General features: G+C 41.3%; 1 protein-coding gene across 1 annotated transcript in view; it reads left to right on the top strand.

The window, feature by feature from the left end:
* Positions 1 to 18,154, top strand: part of LOC105690391 (SPEG neighbor protein-like) — a 40,009-nt gene extending 21,855 nt beyond the window's left edge. Inside the window, exons 4-6 of the mRNA XM_048653282.1 lie at positions 5,692 to 5,819; positions 8,700 to 8,868; positions 12,177 to 18,154. Coding sequence (XP_048509239.1) covers positions 5,692 to 5,819; positions 8,700 to 8,868; positions 12,177 to 12,280 — 401 coding nt within the window. The 3' untranslated portion in view covers positions 12,281 to 18,154. The remainder of the gene's footprint in view (positions 1 to 5,691; positions 5,820 to 8,699; positions 8,869 to 12,176) is intronic.
* Positions 18,155 to 19,542: the final 1,388 nt, after the last annotated feature.

Genomic DNA, 19,542 nt, shown 5'->3' with positions numbered 1-19,542 from the left:
CGGTGCACACCCCTCACCCCCGTTGAGAAAAAAAAAAAAAAAAAAAAAAAAAAAACAGAAACCCGCGTGCAGAAAGCGTTTGGCGAGTAGAAGAGAAATCTTTGTCGGTGATTTTTATTTCGCCCGAGGGATGAAATTCCATTTTAAGAATTCTTGTGGCATATTTGTGGGCGGATATCGTAGATACAACTACCCGCAACGGGGGAGTTCTGATAATAACGATAACAACGTGAGGGTGTAACCGCGTACCCCGTACACTATGGGGGTAGTGAAATTACAGGCTGCGTTAAGCTGGTTACACGTAACAGTTGAGGATAAAATTCTCGAGGTAGGAAGTTAAGATCCTTTGAATTGATGCAGAAGTAATTTTACCGCGAACGCTACCTCGATTATGGGTTGCACATGCCACAGGTGAAACGATCGCATTACGTCCCATACGGTACGGCGGGTATCGCGCGATCCTTACCTACTCCTTGAAATCCGCTGAATCGCTGCTCCTGCCGCTGCTGCGAAATTCTCTTTGTTTTCTTCTTTTTGTTTTTTGTTTTTGTTTTTTTTTTTCATGCTTCTCTTTATTTTAGTTCTCTGTACCGCGGCTTTCAGCCGCTTACGTCTCGCGGCTTACGGATTTCTCGTTCCCTGTGCGCGTTTCACGCGTTTCGGGTTTCGTTTTATTTATTATAGGTATAGCTACGTGCAGGTCCCGCTCATGGTAGGATGTACGTAAGGTACAACACACATACATACCAGATGTATGCAAATGTATGTACGCGTTATCTGCTCGCCATGTCGGGGGAGTGTTCTTTCGAGGGGTTGGAAAAGTCCGTAGGTACTCGAATCTCGGGAAGCGGATCACTCGCTTCCCAGCTAACTTTACATTTTTTGACTTTCGAACACTATAGATTACGAATTAATCTTTCTGTAGTCACATGCGACTCGAGTCGATTCTTTTGCAAATTTTATTTTACGTCGGTATCGAAGTCCTTGTTACGATCATGAAAAGATTTCTTTACCAACTCAATTAGGAGTGCAATTTGCAACTTGACGTTTTCCAGAGGTAACGGAAGGACCTTCGAACGTCGTATAATATTAACATAATTTTGCCAATTACACTTCTTCATAACCCCATTGTATAATTGATTTATAAATATTCAAGCCAATTTCAAAGGGTTGATACAAAAAAAAAAAAAAAGAAATAACATAAATTTCACCCTTCACAAATCTGAATATCTTTGATTGAGATAAAACTCGTCGAATCTTCGTTGTATTCTAAATTGCCGTGCCATCGTTTCCCTTCTATACTCACTCAGTCATTTATTTATGCATACACAAAGCAAACGTCACGTTAACTGGGTTAACGTGGTTTATTTATGCACATTTAAGCATCTCCTTTATTTGTTTATTCAATATTTTTTCCTCTCTTTTCCCTTTCCTTCTTTATCTTAACTGGTTAAAGTCGTCACAGTGTAACAAAGCAAAGAACAACTTGTACGGATATTTTAATTCAAACGATTTCAAGTCTCAAATTTCACCGGCAAGACAGAAAGAAGTATTCTCAACCACCGTACACGTGTATGCAATCTAGAAACGTGCGATTATTCTTCGTTAAATCTTTCGAACCAAGTAAAAAAAAAAAACAAAAAACAAAACGAAAAAAATTGAGGTATAAATATAATCGCGATAAAAGAAACGAAAAAAGAGATTCTTAAACAGCCCAGAAAAGTTTACCCGCGAGGCATCTGTCGTTCGAGGGACTCGTGCACGTTGTGCTTTATCGATCGTATGACCGAAGAAGAATATACTTGTAAATTTTTATTCAATATTCCACCTATTATACCCGCGGTGTAGTTCGATGTAATCGAGAAAGTTTAAGGATATACGTACACGTGAGAGGGGGCTTGTATCGGAACATTCGTTATATCGTTATCCTTTTTATGAAAAAAATTTTCTATTCCCTTTTTTTTTTTTTTCTTTTTGTCGTCGTCCCATCTGCAACGACGTAAAACAGATTTTGAGTTCATTCGCGCGTGCGGTGAACTGTGCTGCACGGCTACACGGCCATTCTCGATATACATCCTCAACCAGCAGCCAATTTGTTCTACTTCTATACTTCCTCTTCCTTTCTTCTCCCTTTATTTCTTTATTTCTGCAGAGACATATCAAAGTGTGTTCTATAACCTACGGACCGATCTATACAAATATAGAACGCTCGATGCTGCACTTTGTTGAAAATTATAGTGGGGTGAGGGAAGAAAACTTTGAGCGGTTCATCGCGTGGACCAACTTTGTCAGCGTTTGCAGTGCCTCCGCGCTCCACCTATAGTCTGAAGGTTTTGCTCGGCGGCACACGGGGAAAAGACGGGGGCGGAGTTGCGGCCGCCAGTTTCGCGTGTGGGTGGATATATTATATCTGTAATACCTCCGTATCCGGGCTATACAAAATTTAGGTGAAAATAAATTCAAACAACATCTGCGATATGTTTTAAACTACGGGCACCCTATAGGTGGGTAGTTGGTACCTAGTTTTCAACGGACAAGTAGAATAACCGCGCCGGCCCGGTTTGCCTCCCCCCCCCCTCCACCCCTCCCGTATTGCGGCTGTTCAAGTTAGGCAGGCGTAAATTTACGATTGCGGAACATCCGCATGATTTATAACTGTTTATGGGACATTCGCTGCTAACTCGACCCCCGAGCTCGCTCGAACTTTGACGTTTTTAATCATTTGCCAGGGGTAGGTTTCGATCTCGAATACGATTCGAGTCTCGACGTTTCACTTTTTCTTGCGCCGAGTTCGTCGTTTTTTTTTTTTTTATTTTTTTTCCTTCAATTTCACGTCGAGATCGTTTTCTGGAATTTCGGTATCCCTCGTAGGTGGGTACGAGTCATAAAGTTCAGCTACGTCGCGATGAGAGTAGCAAAGTGTATAAGAGCCGTGCAAGAAGCCGGTGGGAAGGAGGGCTGAGAAAAAGCTATAGCCGGAGACACGGCGGAGTGAAGAGAGATTGAAAGAGATCGAGAGGAGAGTCGCGGAGTGCAGGGCACTTCTGAATTTCTAGGTACACACTCGATCTCCGGAAGAGGCGAGAAGAGGAGTGCGGCGCGGTGTGGGGAAGGGCGAAGTAGGGAAAAGAAGTGGAGAGCCGGAGGTAGGAGAAGGGAGGGAAAGGACTCCACTCTTTTTGCTGCGGAGTAATCCGATGAAAATGTTTTTCTATCGGATACCTACGCCGCGCCACCTAAATTCACCGATATTCTTTTGGCAAGGGATACGACACGGGATGCAACCTCACTAAATTTCACTCTACGCCACAGAGAATATACCGCATGACACAGTTCTCTGGTATCTCGTCATATGACGTAAGGGAACTTGAAATACAAAAGTGCTGCAACCGATGTGGGAACAGTTACACCGAGGACGGTAAATTTTTTCGTAAATTGCATCGGCGGTAACACATTACTCGCGCACCCGCTGGATCATTTTTTCGTCAGCTGGGACACTTTGTTCGAATCAGCATCCGAACGGGATGCGATTCCCGTTTTTTCAGTCGCTGAGAGAAAATAAGAACGAAGATATTTACGGTTCGCCAAAAATTTTGACGATTATTTTGCACCGCCACTCTCTTTTTTTTTCGAGAGAGAGAGAGATTATAACAACGATTTGGAAAGTTGAACATTTTTACCGCCCATAAAAGAATCACCCATTACTCGGACGAGCTTTTTCGTTTTCAACTTTCGCGATAAGCAGATAGACTATATTTCAAACGGCTTCGCGTCGCTACGTTATTCATATACGAGAATCATCTATAATATATCTGCATTATACGTACGAGAACATAAACTTTTGACATGTAATTTCACGGATAAAATGGGCAATAAGTGTCGGTTCGTTGAATTCTCATATATTTTATGATAACGTAAATCTACCTATACTCGTACGTGTATAATGTGTATTAAAATATATCCCGGAATTGGCAAACGGTCAGCGACCTGATATACGGATTTTTGTTCGCGAATATACGAGGCGTTTCGCGCCAAATCGAGCAATTATTTTCCCTTCGTCATTTCTAATCGGAATTTTATATATTTTTTTTTTCCCTTCACCGCGATAACTTTTCCGGGCGCGAAGCGTTGTTTGTTTATTTATTCTCACTAACTATTCGATCCAATTTTCTCAGAGTTTAATTTTTTTTTCTTCGTTTCGTACGTGCACCGATATAAATTGGGATAATTATATCGGTTTCTAGAAATTCGAAGACCTCGTTACGGGTATAATCTATACGATTACCAGACTTTCTTCTGAAAAGCGGAGGAAAAATTATACGGACTACCCTTTCGATGAATCGTCGAGCCGAAACTAATCTCTTTCGATTTTGTATGGATCGCGAAAATGGTGAATAGAAGAGATAGAGAATAAGAAAATATGAAAGAAAGTTTCGAAAGCATTTTGTCGCTTTCCGATCATCGTCGGATGGAATTAGCAGCTTTTCTTTGAAAGCATGTTGGATTTCGCTGCCCCTCAAACGTGACTAAAAGTTTTCTTCCACATCGCAAACAACTCTGGCGTAGAGGCAGCCCCTGTCTACGCTGTCGTAGGGATGACAAGATCCGTACGTCGTCTAAGCGATAAGCCTCGTTCGTAAATAACTTCTCCACATATGCCCCCAAAAAGGACCAAAAGCGAAAGCAAAATGATGATGATTAAATCCTTCCCCGAACGTCGAATAAAATCGAAACGGAAGAATCACAGCTGGAAAATTAAAAACAAAAAAAAAAAGAAATTATCACCGATAATTGATAATAAAAGATTCTGGTACGAGATCGACATAATATTAAGATATCCGATTATTTTTTTTTAACCACTCGTCTGGACTCCCCGTCCCACCCTCGTCGCGCTTCGCATTCATTAATGTAAGAGTCGCCCTGATTAACTGCGAGGTCACACAATTATAATAAATTCGGTGTATATGTAATTAATTGGAGAGAACTTATATATCTCATTGTATATAGGTACTCACAATCAGCGTAATTTGATATCGGATTTCATTCCTCTCGTTTTCAAAGTTACCCTTATAAGAGCAGCGGTGGAAGAAGATGAAAGAAAAAAAAAAAAACAAAATGATGTCTGTTAATTCAGGTGACAGCATTTTGTGCCCTGTAGTCTAGTTTTTTATCATCGCTCTCGTCCCCCCCCCCCCCCCCCCCCCAGAAAAGAGAGAAGAAAAAAAATCAAAGCTCGGTTTTGGAAAGACCGAAAAAAAAGCCTGTTCGAACTTTCAGACGAATGAATAATGTACATAAGGTCGGTCAGAAGTTTCGAGAGATTCTCGTTTTCGCAAAAAGAGAAGAAAAGTAACGTTTACTCGGTTTTTTCTTTAGTACGTATAATCACAATTTGAGAATAATTTTTTTTTTTTTCTTTCTCTCAACCCTCGAGGAGACGCTTCGTGATCGCAGTACTTTCACCCGACGCATAAACCACGTTTCATACGTACAACAAGAGTATATTTATTCATAACTATGATAATATGACGTTACATCCTTCGCTAATGAAAAGTAATTTGCGACGGTGTTAATTAGGGGAGCATGTTAATTAACTCTTGAGCATATGTACACGTACGTACGTACGTACGTACGTACGTACACCTATCCATGAACTGGTCTCCTCTATGTATTAAATGCCTATTGGATCAGAGCCGGTGACGACAATTATCGGAGGTCCGGAAATGTACATAAACCGTGGGAGCACAATGAACCTCACCTGTGTGGTCAGACACAGTCCGGAACCACCGCCAGCCATCTATTGGACGCACAATCACGAGGTTCGTATTCGCATTTCTATGATACCTAAGAGCGGATGCTTCGCATTGCAAATGTAAAATAGAATCCGGACGATACCGCTGTCGAGTTGATTTCGCTGCAGGAATTCGCGGAGGATTTTTTGAGTAGAAAATTTTTTCACTTATGATCTCACGTTTCGTTAATTCCTAAATTGTGTAGGAAAATCGGATGAATTCCCGATCGAATTCGGTGGAATGTATTCGCAAGTGAACATTTTGAAATCTATACGATCATCAGCCCGCCGAATTTACATACCTTCGGTGGTGGTCAATTGAAGTTCCGAAATTCATCATCGGCAACGTGAAATTAATACCTCGCCACATTGGAATCTCAAGCGTTGTTTTTTTCTTTTCATTCCAACGGAAACTACGCATAAATTCTTGCACACCGGAATAATGCCGACTATTCGAATTTCATCACTTCGATTAGGATTATATTTCATTTCCGACGAAGTAACGAAAAAAAAAAAAAAAAATATATCAAGTAGGTACCTAAATCAAGCGAAATTTCACTCGAAACCCGTGACGGATATTTTATATCTATTCGGTTTTATTGAACGGAAAATTTTTTACTACCTGTCCGTAGGTCCGACTCCGAATAACCGGTGTAAAACTTTTGTACCGTTGCAGTACCGGCGGTGACGCGTTGAAAATATTCGTTATATGAAAATTGAAATGTACTCAGTATACAGCGATACAGATATACGATGTTATTCATTTTTTTTTTTGCCATCATACCTTTTCATCCGCGCCTGTCTCTTTTCGTTTGACGTTGTATCAACCGTCGATGTGATCGTTGATCGACAATTTGCAATTTTGCCACTTCGTTTGTGTTTCTCTCTGTATACGTTATAATTTTTTTTTTTTTTTTGGCTTTTTTTTCGTGCTTTTTTATCTTATATTCTCAGTTGAAATCGTCAAATTGAAATCGTTCACGTCCATTGTTTTGACTAGGGTGTACACACTAAATTTTCGGCGATTCTATGTGTAGTCAAATAATAGAACACACTCGGATGGGCTCGATCATTCAAATTGCTCGGAACATTTTAGCCTCGACAGTTCTTCTAACCGAATTTCGTGTACACAGGTGGAAATGTTCAGAGAACCGGATAATCCGAAGTAAATAAAACACCGGGTAAAAATTTTTATTATTATTTATTTTATTTTTTTTTCAAATTCATACACGTCGCTGTGGCATATGCTTTTTCACTTTGCCACCACGTCGCGTTTTATAACACGAGCGGAGGATTCTTCGACTTTTTAACTGTGAAAAAAAATGTTGACGATCACGATTTTTTTGTCAACCAAATATAACGAGAGAGTCAAAAAAATAGACGTAGAATAATGGAAGTGAAGTTTGGGTTTTTTCAACGTTTTATGGAAATGGAATGACCATTCTTCCTCATGTTTGTACCCTACATTTGTTATATGTTTTGTGAAAAGGTCAGAGTTGACTGAACAGTTTCCTGGGAATTTAAATCGGTCATTCAGAAGAAAGAAGCGAAGTCGACTTTTTAACAAAAAGCGGTTCATCCCTCGTCGCTGCGGATATTATGGGCTTCACGATTTTTAAAAATCTCGACCATCCAATCCAACCGACGATTCTTTACTCGACTGCGTTCTTGACTTTAAATCACCTACCTCCTTGAATTTTTCCCAAATTTTCTCTTCGAACTATCTGCAAGTTCCGTGTGTCTTTTTCTCCTCATTTTTTTTATCGTCATTCCGGTGCACTTTTTCTGACAGAAGAGTAGACAGAATTTTCAAATAACGAAATTGGTCGAAAACTGGAACGATATGGAATAATTCGTAGGGGTTGGAAATGAAATGAAATTCTCTCGGTATCTTTTATGAAGGTGGTGCATAATTTTCACGGGAACGAGTAAAAATTAGACAGCAAAATTTCTCGAGACTTGTGATACAGCGGGTACGAGATCGCCGGATCGATACCACGCGCTACGTGCACTCGGTCAATCACAATTTCCTATAAATCATGGGAAGATTGGTAATTTGACGCGCAGCCCGGGGGACGCGGTATGGCGTGTAACGGTTGGAACGTTTTGATCTACGGGCGAAAGTCGGGAAACGTGTTAAATCGACGGATGTCCAATTATCGTTATCGCGCGCGAAGACGATACCCGCTGACTAATGTCTGTTCGTAGGCACTGGACGTACGTAACGTAACGTAACCGAGTCGGTACTCGTAATTCAGTTAACCGTAGGGGGAGAAATTAATCGATCCCCTTCCAGCGATTGAGAACGATCAAACGATTTCAAATTTCGCGTTCGGACCTACGAGCGTCGTTAACTAGCGAGACTTCGAACGAAGAGCCGATAACTCTGAGAGACGGTTGAGGAAATGCGAAAGTTTGAAATTTTGGCGAAGCGGAAAACTGAAATGGGGCGATCCGTTGTAGCTTATCTTACGTAATAAGTGATTTATTTTTTCGAAAATTATTGTCGATTCCGCGTCGAGCGTTCACAGTTTCCGCGGGGAAAATTGAAAGCGGTGAAGCGTGTGCGGTAGATACGGGTTTCGGTCACCCTTTGAGGTATACGTGTAGGCTAACGCGGCTATGTACCCCCCCTGGCAAGGGTTGGCGGATCTGCAGGTCCGTAGACTATACGTTCTCGGCTTGGCGACGACGTGCCGATTAAACTTATATATATATATATATATGTGTGTGTGTGCGAGGTCCGGGCAATCTCCCATCCGCATGGTGCGCCCTTTGCCGTTTTCATCGTCGCGCCGATATCAGATGTGATCTGGAAACCGAGAGAAAGAGAAATAGTGGAGAGAATTGGCGAGAATTGGAGAGGAGCGATTGGCAATGGAATTAATCGGGGTTTCTGACTTTGCAGGAAATCAATTACGACAGTCCTCGTGGGGGTGTTTCCGTAATAACGGAAAAGGGGGAAATCACCACGTCTTATCTTCTGGTGCAGAGAGCGCAACCGGCGGACAGTGGTCGATACACCTGCCACCCCAGCAACGCGAATCCAAAAACAGTTCTCGTCCACGTGCTCAACGGTATGATCTCAATGATAATAACTATGCACACAGATAGACGTATTACCCCGATGATCTATCAACCGATGTATCCCTGCTGCGAGTTTTTCGATTTTTCCTGCATCACCTCATCTAGTTTGTTTTTTTTTTTTACAATTTTGGTCTCATTTCTGAATTTCCATGAGAAAACGATTTTCCGAATCCACAAAAGTTTGCAAAAACGGTACAAAACTCTTGCGCGGTATTTCGGTGTTTTTTTTTTTTTCTTCTTCGGTTTCAGTGAGAACAGATATTCGAAAACGCTGCATGGGTTTGCGCGTTTGACTTTGATCGAAACTCGAACGACGAAATTCGTGTCTAATTTGTTCAACTTTTTTCCGGTCCTCCTCAATTTTCACCGAGCAAACGGGGACGCGTGTTAAATTTTTCCCCGTCTTTTTATTCGCTCAATATTTTCAAACGAGTCGTGTGCTCCGCTTCGACGGTTCGCTGCTGCTGACTACGTACTATAACTATCGCAATGTAGTACGTGTATGAAATGTTGCTGCACAACAGTTTTGCAATTGAAGAGAGACGATCTACACGTTCCGGTAATTTAGCTAACGATGTGTTTCTAACTTCAAGTCGTTAGCGTCAACGTTGTATTCCGTTCAGCTGATGTTTCGTACAACGTACCCCTGCTTGTGAGATAAAATCTCGAGTGGGTACGTATAACAATCTAACCGGAGCTTTTATTCACACCGAAGGCGTGACAAGAGAAGATAAAATTGAAACGAAAGATAGAAAGTAAAATAAGAAAAATTATCATCGAGGATTCGGTCTGTAGATGGCCGTCGTCCTCAATTCGCACCTCGCGAAGTTATTCGCGTGCAGATGTATGCACGAAATGTTGTTGCCAGGTGAGCGACGGAAAACAATCTTCTGTTCAAAATTTGTTAAAAACAAAAACCGTGTAAAATAATCGACTCAAAAACAAAACCGTAGTTTTTCGTTATCACGGGAAAACCTTCGTCCGAGCGTATGGTATTTTTTTCTCTCCTATCTTGTGAATCTCAATTCGCGCGGGACGCCATTTTCTCGTGCGCGTGGCACGTCTTTCGAAACCCAAACTCCCTTGCCTCGCGCTCTTGTGAAAAGGTTCGCACGCTCCACCGTGTATATTTTCATACCCTTTACCTTTGTATCTGAGCCTGAGCCCTTTTTTTTCAGTTTCCTTTTAACATTGCCTTCTTCTTCCATTTGATGTTTCTTCGTCTGCTTGACGGTTGCAAGTTTCGTAAAGAGCGGCGGATCCTTCAGGAGCCACGCGAATGTCGCCCTTTGAGAATTTGCGGTCCCGCGATGCTATATTCGCAATTGAAAAGTAGGGAAATATACCCTAAAAGGATACTTTCTTTAGAGGGGGGCCAAAGGGAAGGGTAATGGCGGTTCAGGGGGTTGTTGAACATCGAAAGGAAACGGTATTTTTCTCGTACCCGTATCAATATACGCGTTTATCGAGTACGTACACATATCGCGATATTCCCGGCTACAATGCTTCGCGAATGTGGAAGTCCCGAATAAAAAAGTCACCCTGGCTCCGGCAAAGAAGAAAAAAATAGAATCAAAGGGGATCGTTTTCTTGGAAATCTGGGCGACGCATCGAACACGAACATCTCTACTGTATACGTTGACTGAAATCTTCAATGGAGATACGTATCTAATTTTCTACCGGAGTTCGGAAAACTCGGGTAACAAATTGGACAAAGCTGTAAAAGATACCCTTACCGCCCGTGAACGAGAAGAAGAGAAAAAAAAAGAGGAAAAAAAAAATGGACGAAAATTTGAAAGTGCTGTTCAAAGTGAGGAGAAGCGTGTAAAAAGTTTCATGTATACCTATATAAATCAGAACCCGGCGCGGTTGAGGGAACGGCGGGAGGGGGGAGGGGGGAGGGGAAGTTGATCTAGTTGGCGTGGAATACCTCGTATATTCATCATACACACCTGTTTAATTTTTGTTGAATCTCTCTCCGCTCTCAATTCTCGCGACCTCCGCTTAACACAGCGAAAATTCTAACACAAACATCTCCGCAATTACATCGGAGCTTGTATAACGCTGCACCGTATATATGAGAGAGGGTTGGCGGGTACATTATCCGTCGGTGGAGAAAGAAAATTAGGGAGGAACGAGGGAGAGGGAGAAGAGAACTACTCAAATATTGTACCATACCTAACACGAGGTGGCAGTGAGGGAATTCACGGTAAAAGTGGATATAATACAAACGTCTACTTCGAACTCAAATGTGCGCGCGTCATGTAACGGGTGTCCCGTTCCAAAAGCGTTTACAGCGCGTGCCTCGTCGAGGAGTCGGAATGGGACGAACTCAGGATCATCGGTCTTCGGGAAGACACGCCCGTCCGACCGATCGCCCGAGCAATCGTAACGGTGGGGATGACGGACCCTGTACTAGACGCGAAGAGAAGGTCAGAAAAGCTCATGCAGTTAATTCTGTATCGATGATATTCGTTTCGAATAGCTACAAGTTTCTGGAGTAGAAACCAACGAGAACTGTACCTGATGTCGACAATCGTAGAAACTGTTCCAATCTTTGGCTATCAATTTCACAACCCTTACGCGCCCCCACCGTCCTTACCGTTCCGCGATTGCTCGCCTGATCGGGCAAACGGGCGGTATATAGGAATGAATGGATATGGAAATCATGAATCACCAACGATTTTCAGAGGAAATGAATTTACTTTGGAAATTTTCATTGTCTGTTCAGCCCGAGAACAGGACACCCCGTACGTGGGTATACGTGTTAGTATAATGCCTACGCTCGTAACATCTGTAGCAGAAAGTGCCTCGGTGGGTTGAGCTTTTAGGTTGAACAATAGTATTATTAAATCGGGCATATTCACCGTGGTATTAGGTGTGTGTTAAAATTGGCCTGAATTCTGCTTACGTGTAACACAACCGAAAAGGTTGGCCTTTTCCACTGATCCTGATCCGGATCCTGATCCTGATCCTGATCTCGTCGCTCCGGCTCCTCCTCCTCCTCCTCCGACCCCCGTTCCTGTAAATGATATAATAAATACCCGTGGAATTTCAACGATTTCCGCCACACGTAGATATCGTATATAGGCGGATTTTCGAGCGAATTTCGATGCTAATCACCGTCGTTTGATACAAACCGTTGACGTATGTGGTGGTTCACATTCATACGTAATGAATAGCTAGACGTGTGTGCGTCTACATTGCATATCCATCAGCACGCGGTGCGATACATTTCTATAGGCACTTGTTAATCGTATCCTCGATTTGATGAAAATTTCGATTGTTTGATTCACAGGTGAGCACCCAGCGGCAATGCAACATGGCGGACAGCTCAAACTCGCGAATCCACCGTTCGTAATATTCCTCGCCTCTCTTTTGGCGTTTCTAAATATACATTGATAATCGATTACGTTTTTTAATGATACAAATTATCATTTACAAATACATATATATATATATATACTATAAATACATCACTTAATACAATATACATATATTATACGCATATACATTATATATATATATATATAAACACCGTTACACCTATACATAATCACATGACTATATTATCATTTGTCCCATTATTTATATTATTATTATTATTATTATCAATATCATTATTATCAACCTCGATACGATTATAACTATTGTTACAGCATCGCAAATATTATTGATCGCGGGTACACATAGGTATTTACATACGTCGTGCATATTATATGATCATCGTTACATGTGGTATAATTTGTTTAATGAACAAAAAAGAAAGGATTTATTGAACTGTTTGGAAGAAAAAAAAAAACATTATTTTCTATCTACTCATCTATTATTATTATACATATGTTGTTATTGTTGTTATGTATACTGTGATCGATATGGTATATATATGATGATGATGATGATGATGATGGTGGTGGTGGTGGTGAAAAGCGCGAGTGAATTAAATGTGTATTTAGTGCTGCTAATTAATCAAAATGGTGGCCATAACGAATAATCGGTGAGAGTGAAATAAGGAGAGAAAGAGAGAGAGAGAAAAAGAGAGAGTGGAAGAGAAAGGAAATTTTCAATTCGTTCTGGCGAGGAAAATTCAATAGAAAACAGAACAATTAGTAAATATGGACAATCGTTCGACTTTGCATTACCGCGACATAGGCATACATATTACATGTATGTGCGCCGTAGAATGAAATATTTCGAAATGGAACGATGAAAAAAAATAATAATTAAGCATTATATATATATCTTTTCAATTTTAAATCAAATAATATGAATTAAGAAAAGGGGGAAAAAATTATATATATACATAACAGAAACAACTAAATAGGATAAATCGTACATAATATATATGTATAGGTCATGTATATTTTGTTGTTATACCATTACAATATTACATTATATATATGCGCGACTACCGGGCGCGGTTGAAAGACTAAAGAAAAAAAAAAAAAAAAGGTTGAACAAGAAAAAAGAAAGAGAAAAAATTAGGAATAAAATAAAAACGCTACGAAGGAGAAAAAATTCCGAAAACGAAATTGTACATATAAATATGCATAAAGCACCTAAATATTGTATATGTATAGCGAGAAGCCACTGAATTTTTAAGGGAGTGATAAGACGCCCCTAAAAGTCTCGATAAGACCAGGGGTGTTTTTACCAAACTGAAACCCCTCGCCATAGAGTAACGTAAAAAAAAAAAAAAAAAAAAAATCAAACGAACCAACGAAAAGAAAAAAAAAAACCCGAACTCCTTTCCTTTCACATCCCCTTCTTCTTTCGGCGTTCCTACCTTTCCACCTTTCTTTCCTTTCCGGCCGTCTTTATCTCTGGCCACGCCGACGCCGACGCCGACGCCGACGCCGACGCCGACGCCTGGCTTCTATCGGTATACTATACTTTGGTACAAGGTTATCTCAGATCTTTCGCAAAGAAGGGGCCTACCTTTCTCACCCTTCTCACTATATCCAACCTAAACTAACCACCTTTCCTACCACCTGACACGAGTAATATATCTTCGGAAGTACATCCTTGTGTCTATATAGATAGATATACATGGTACACATAACCAAGTGAAATATACACGGATATCTAATTACGTATAATATGTATCCGCATCAATTTGTGTCTGTGTATACCGCGCACGAAGTGTGCTACGTGTTCCATATGCCACACGTGTATATTCTACTACCCACATCAATTTTGTGGTGGTTCTTAATTCGCGTGTTTTCCATTTCTAAGAGATTAAAACCTGACCTCGATAAGCTCGGTGCGCAGGTTACAATTCAGATTTTGAAAATTAAAAACCATGTGTATTGGTCAGTTTTTTTTTTTTTAAACGGAAAGGGCGGTTTTGATCGATTTCTTTATTCGAATTTGTGGCAGTTGTTATCTTTTTTTTTCCCCCCAAAAGTCTGCCGAGTACCAGAAGAATTAATCCGAACTCGATCGATCTGATCCATTTGGTACCTTGGGTCCCCCCAGGCATTCACATTATAGGTATATATATTATACGGCTGAAATATTTCGCATGCTGCGGAATCCGAAATATTTGAAGAATTTCTCACCGTATATGAAATATTATAGCGTCTGCGGCGGCTTCTATAGGTACGACGTTTTCTACGAGTGGCAATTAACGATGCGAAACAAATACGCGGTGGTTCGAGTTTTTTTTTTTTCCAATATCTAGTAAAACGAAAAAAGAAAGAATAATTAATAAAATTACAAGGGCTGTATTGCCACCAAAAAAAAAAAAAAAAAAAATCGTTCTCATTGCACGATGTTTTATTTCATGACTTAAAAAAATTCTGAACTTTCAATCACTTGGAATTCGGAAAAGCTTTCGTTCCGGATCATCTGAAATTAAAGTTGTACACCCTATAACCGCACACCAATCTGCAGGATGGTCCGAGTCGTTAAACGTTTTTACGCCTTGATTGGTTCTTCCTTTTCTTTTTCTCCTTTCAAAGGTAAGAGGGTCGGATATGAGTGACTCGGAGGTTAAAATAGTCTTCGAAGCAAAATAATATTGGCTGGTTCATCTGTTTTTTTTTCCACCGAGTTTCTTTTTTCTTCATTTTTTACCCGGTCAGGGTATGAGTATACATATATATATATATATATATATATATAGGTAAAAGTAGTCGGCTAGACGCTTTGAACCGCCATTGAAATGTGAAATTTTATACGAAGGGATAAAGTTCGAGAAATTTTGATTGAGCAGGTAAACGGTTGAATGAAACTGACTATGTAATTGGATAATCCTTCGATCCTTGTGAAATACCTATAATATATGCACAATATTCTTGGAATGCCATCCCTGAGGAAACGTTTTTTTCTCCTTCTTCGTTTAATTTCATTCCTGGATGTAACTTCAAAGAAATTACGAGCGCGTAATGTTGAATGTAGTAACAATAATTTCGATTGCGGTCTCCTTCTTTTCTTCTTCCATCCATCGCAATGTCGACGAAAAATGAAGTTTCAAACTCGAAAAACACATTCGCCGTAGTAGCCGTACATATTGCAAGGGTTGAAAATCTTCAGTAGGGGTCTATTCAACGAAAATTTCACTTACACGACCCCCGCTTTCAATTAAAATCCAAACTCCGGTCGGACACACCGATTTCGGTTTTCATAGCCCTCGATACTTACCTACCTACGAACTATCACGACGATTGCAAAGCGAGGCCCCTCCTCTTATCTGACTACTAAACATTTTCACGTATCTTTGAAATTACGAGGTAAAGTCGTGATGCCGAGACACTTAACTCGGACCACCCGTCGCGGCCTGTGGGTAGATGTAAAGATCTCTGTGCGCGCGTGTGCGTGTGCGATAATAAGTGGGGTAGATGTTGATACACACGTACACGCGTGAATACGCGCATACAGTTGCGCACAATAGATAGAGAAACAAGCGCATTCGGTGGCGGGGGTGCGAGCGGGAGCGGTACTTGGACCGTTATACAGTTACCAACTACCCTTACGTGCTAACCTTTACTTAAAGCGCGGTAGCTAAAGCCAGCCTAACCCCGGAAGATAAGCACCGTAGGTACGGGTACCTATGGTACCCTATACCTTTACGAGGAAGAAGGTAACCTTTGCACGCTATTTCGTATAGCTAATAGACCCATATACATAAATTCACATCTAAGTGCAGTTTAGCTTATAATGGTCGAAGGTACGATTTCTTCTCCATTAATGACCTCTCTCTCCGTGGAAGTGGATGCCGTCGCACCGATACCCAACCGCGCTCACCTATACCATGGAATGCCTATACCAACACCACCCTCTACGACGTAATAGTACAGCTAAAACTCCGCGTACGACGAGCGTTTAAACAACGCGCGTTAAACGATCTCCACATTCGAGTTGTACACGGCCAATTATACGCGCTTAAGCTATCTTCATTATCATCCGACCGGGTTGTAAACGTAAAAGACACCGCGGGCCATGGGGCAGGTATTTACACTCGTTTCGCACAGTCGTCTCCTTTTTTTTTTTTGTTATCGGACATTTTTTTTTTCACACAACGTTCGCCGCAAGGTTTAAGAAATTGAATTTCGATAGCGTCATTTGGTGTAGATGTAATATAGCGTGTATCGTTAACGAACGTGATAATTGAATATCGAAGTCGCGTGTATCAGGGGCGTCTGTCACCAAATAATCTTTATGCAAAGTATAATCAAATTGTAACGATAATTTGTAAATATAATTGATATATTTCGAAATATACAAGGAACTAGGTTATCGAAGGTAATATAATTATGTTTAAATAATATAGCTCTGTATGTATACGTATGTATATGTACGGGGTGAGTCTCTTCCACATTCCGTGCGGAAGGGGAGGAGCCTCATTCGATTTTCTTACCCGGTAGACGCGCCGCACGTGCGAAAAATAGGGAGACACAGAGAGAGAGAAAAGTCGATCGAGCTACTCCCGATCTCGGAGTTTGGAAAAAACTCACCCTGTACATGTTTAACGATTGGCGAAATATTGAAATGTCAAGACTATGTAACGGGCGGCCTCGGAGCTTCGAGAAGCGCTCGATCTCGAGGGCGATCGCGGGCTCTGGGGCCCCCTCGTTTTACCGGAGGTAAAAAATGAGAAAATAATTATGAAAAATGAGGAGAGAATATATTGTATACACATACTCGTGGTATCATATACATGCATAAGTGTAGGGGATTTTTGTGACAATTCCGTGATTCGGCAAATTCTTATTTTGTCCGTGAGTGCAATTTTAGATACATAAAAATTGATCCGTCTACGATGTTTTTTTTAGCTTCGGAAAAGTGAGAAGGAGAACGGCCGAATTGTTGCGAAAATCCCCGCGCAAAAGAAAGACGTGCGAAACGGGCACTTCGACCGAAATTCGAAGGGGCGGTCGACCAGACTCATTTTTTCTACCATCTTAACGTTTTTCGAATCGAAAACGTACGAGGAGAAACAATTTACTGTACATAAGAAAGATCCTCGGATTGTCTTCAGCTCGAAAATGGGGGAAGAAAGAAGTTTGAAAAATTTTAAGTTACTCAAAAAAGATTTTTGATCTTCGGCCTTCGTTTCTGTATCCGGAACGATCGAATCGATTTCTACATTTTCTCACTCGCACGTTCTCGGACGGGAAAAAACCTCGGAAGCTCACGAGTAATTACAGTAATTATCAACGTCGTTGGATGAAAATTTTTTAACCCTCGGTGCCCTTTTTTCCGCCCCCATTTCTTCTTTTCCGCTGAATTGCCGGTTTCGCCGTCTCTCCGTTACAAAGTATAAATTAAACGTGCGTAATTATAATTTCAAAAACTCGATTAAAAATCATAGGATATGATATGTAAAATGTAACGAAGTGTAGACTTGTTATAGAGAGATACACGAAATATTGTATCCCGAGAAGACCTATTATACCAATAAATACGTGGACACCGCGAGATTCGAAACTTCTACGATGTTTCGCGACGAACGAACGGAACTTTATACGCGCATAGACGCACGCGTGCGTGACGCGTGCGTCGTGTTCGAAGGTGTTGCGTGATTATTTTCACGGTAAATACGTAAATACCACGGATCGCGCAACGCTCGAGGAACACCGTCAACGACGAAACACACGTCATCTTCCGTCGCGTCTGCTGGTTCCCCGGACGAGAGGAGGCGACATGTGCGCCGAACGACGAGCGACAACCGACGAGCGACAAGCGACATGGGAGCAACTGAGGGAATAATTAATGGGTGATTATAAACGGTACGAGTTGACGGAATAAAGCTATATAACGTACGTGTTAAAACGGATCAGTCTAATTATTTCACCATCCTACCCGACGCCCTTATCCGACCATTATTTTCGGTTAGTTGTGTAATCTACGCCTGCATGGCGTATCGGTGTTTGTACGTGCGGTCTTCGCACGCAGTTACGTACACACACACACACACACACGCGTATTGTATATATACGTGCGGAATCACCCCCCGTTAAATGATTATGTAAAACATCGATCGATGGTAAATTCACGGTCATTATTTCGCTTGAGGGGTTGAAACTCCTAATTCGTTAATTTGGCGATACAACCAACCATAACTATCGGATTCTGTACCATACAATCCCCGCACCCCTCCCGTCCCTTCGCCACCGATGAATATTCAATTCCAATTTTCATTCTTAATTACCTAATTAACCTAATTAACCTCAACTCTCTCACTCTACTAGTTAGCTCGCGCCAAGCAAAAACAAATTACGACAAGTCTGACGTAGTTTGTTTTTTCTTTTTTTTTGCTTTCTTTTTCTTTTTTCCTTTACTCGCGTTCAATTATTTATTCTTGTTTTTCACTCCGCTTTTCAATGATTCGTTAGCAAAAAAAATAATTCAACCAAAGTGACGATCGATGTTCAAACTTTTGTACGACCTCACGCGTCATCTCAACGATTTTCACCGTCTCCTCATTTAGATTTTGTTCAAACTAACGTGTCGTCGATTTGATACATTTTTAACAGCTAGTTTTCCAGACTCGAAAAACAATCGCAACGTACGCTCGTTTTTTCTCCCCCTTGATTACGCGATTCCCGACCGCCGTGTCATTCGACAGTGTGTGCAATAATCCTTCAGTTGAGCCGAAATTTTCGTTGACCTTGGTCCAGGTTTTCGTCTACTGTTCGCCGGAATTATTCCTGACCTAGGGCCCCCATTACTCCCGAGGGAGTGGATAGCCCGGCAACCGGCGCTATCCCCGTAATCCGGGGGTAAACCAGAAATGAATGTCAGACGGCTGCTTAGGTAAGCCAACGCACTACGAAGAGGAGGATAAGTTCGTTGGCAAAGTCACTTGTCAGGATTACCGTTAAAGTACCACCCCGAACCGGTGCAAAACAGAAGACGGATGAAATTTAGTTAGGCCACAGGTTAAGCGGACGCGTTCGTATGTAACGTTGAACGCTAAATACGACAACGAAGAAAGAAAAAAAAAAAGAAAGAAAGAAAGAAAGACGATTCAGGATCGTTTGTTCGTCAGACGATTCCCTCCGGCAACGAAGGGTGGAGAGAAGCCGGTGAGTCTGCCGCGACCTTGTCTCGACCTTGAGATTCGATCTCCGTCGAATTATTCGGGAATTATACTCAAATGGTAACGGGGGTCTCCGTTCGCCCCGTATCCCGGGAATTCGAAATCTGCTTGTACATCA

This window comes from Athalia rosae, chromosome 3 (genome assembly GCF_917208135.1).
Source record: "Athalia rosae chromosome 3, iyAthRosa1.1, whole genome shotgun sequence".
NCBI classification, from domain to species: Eukaryota; Metazoa; Arthropoda; class Insecta; order Hymenoptera; family Athaliidae; genus Athalia; species Athalia rosae.
This window is presented reverse-complemented; position numbering and strand designations above follow the sequence as displayed.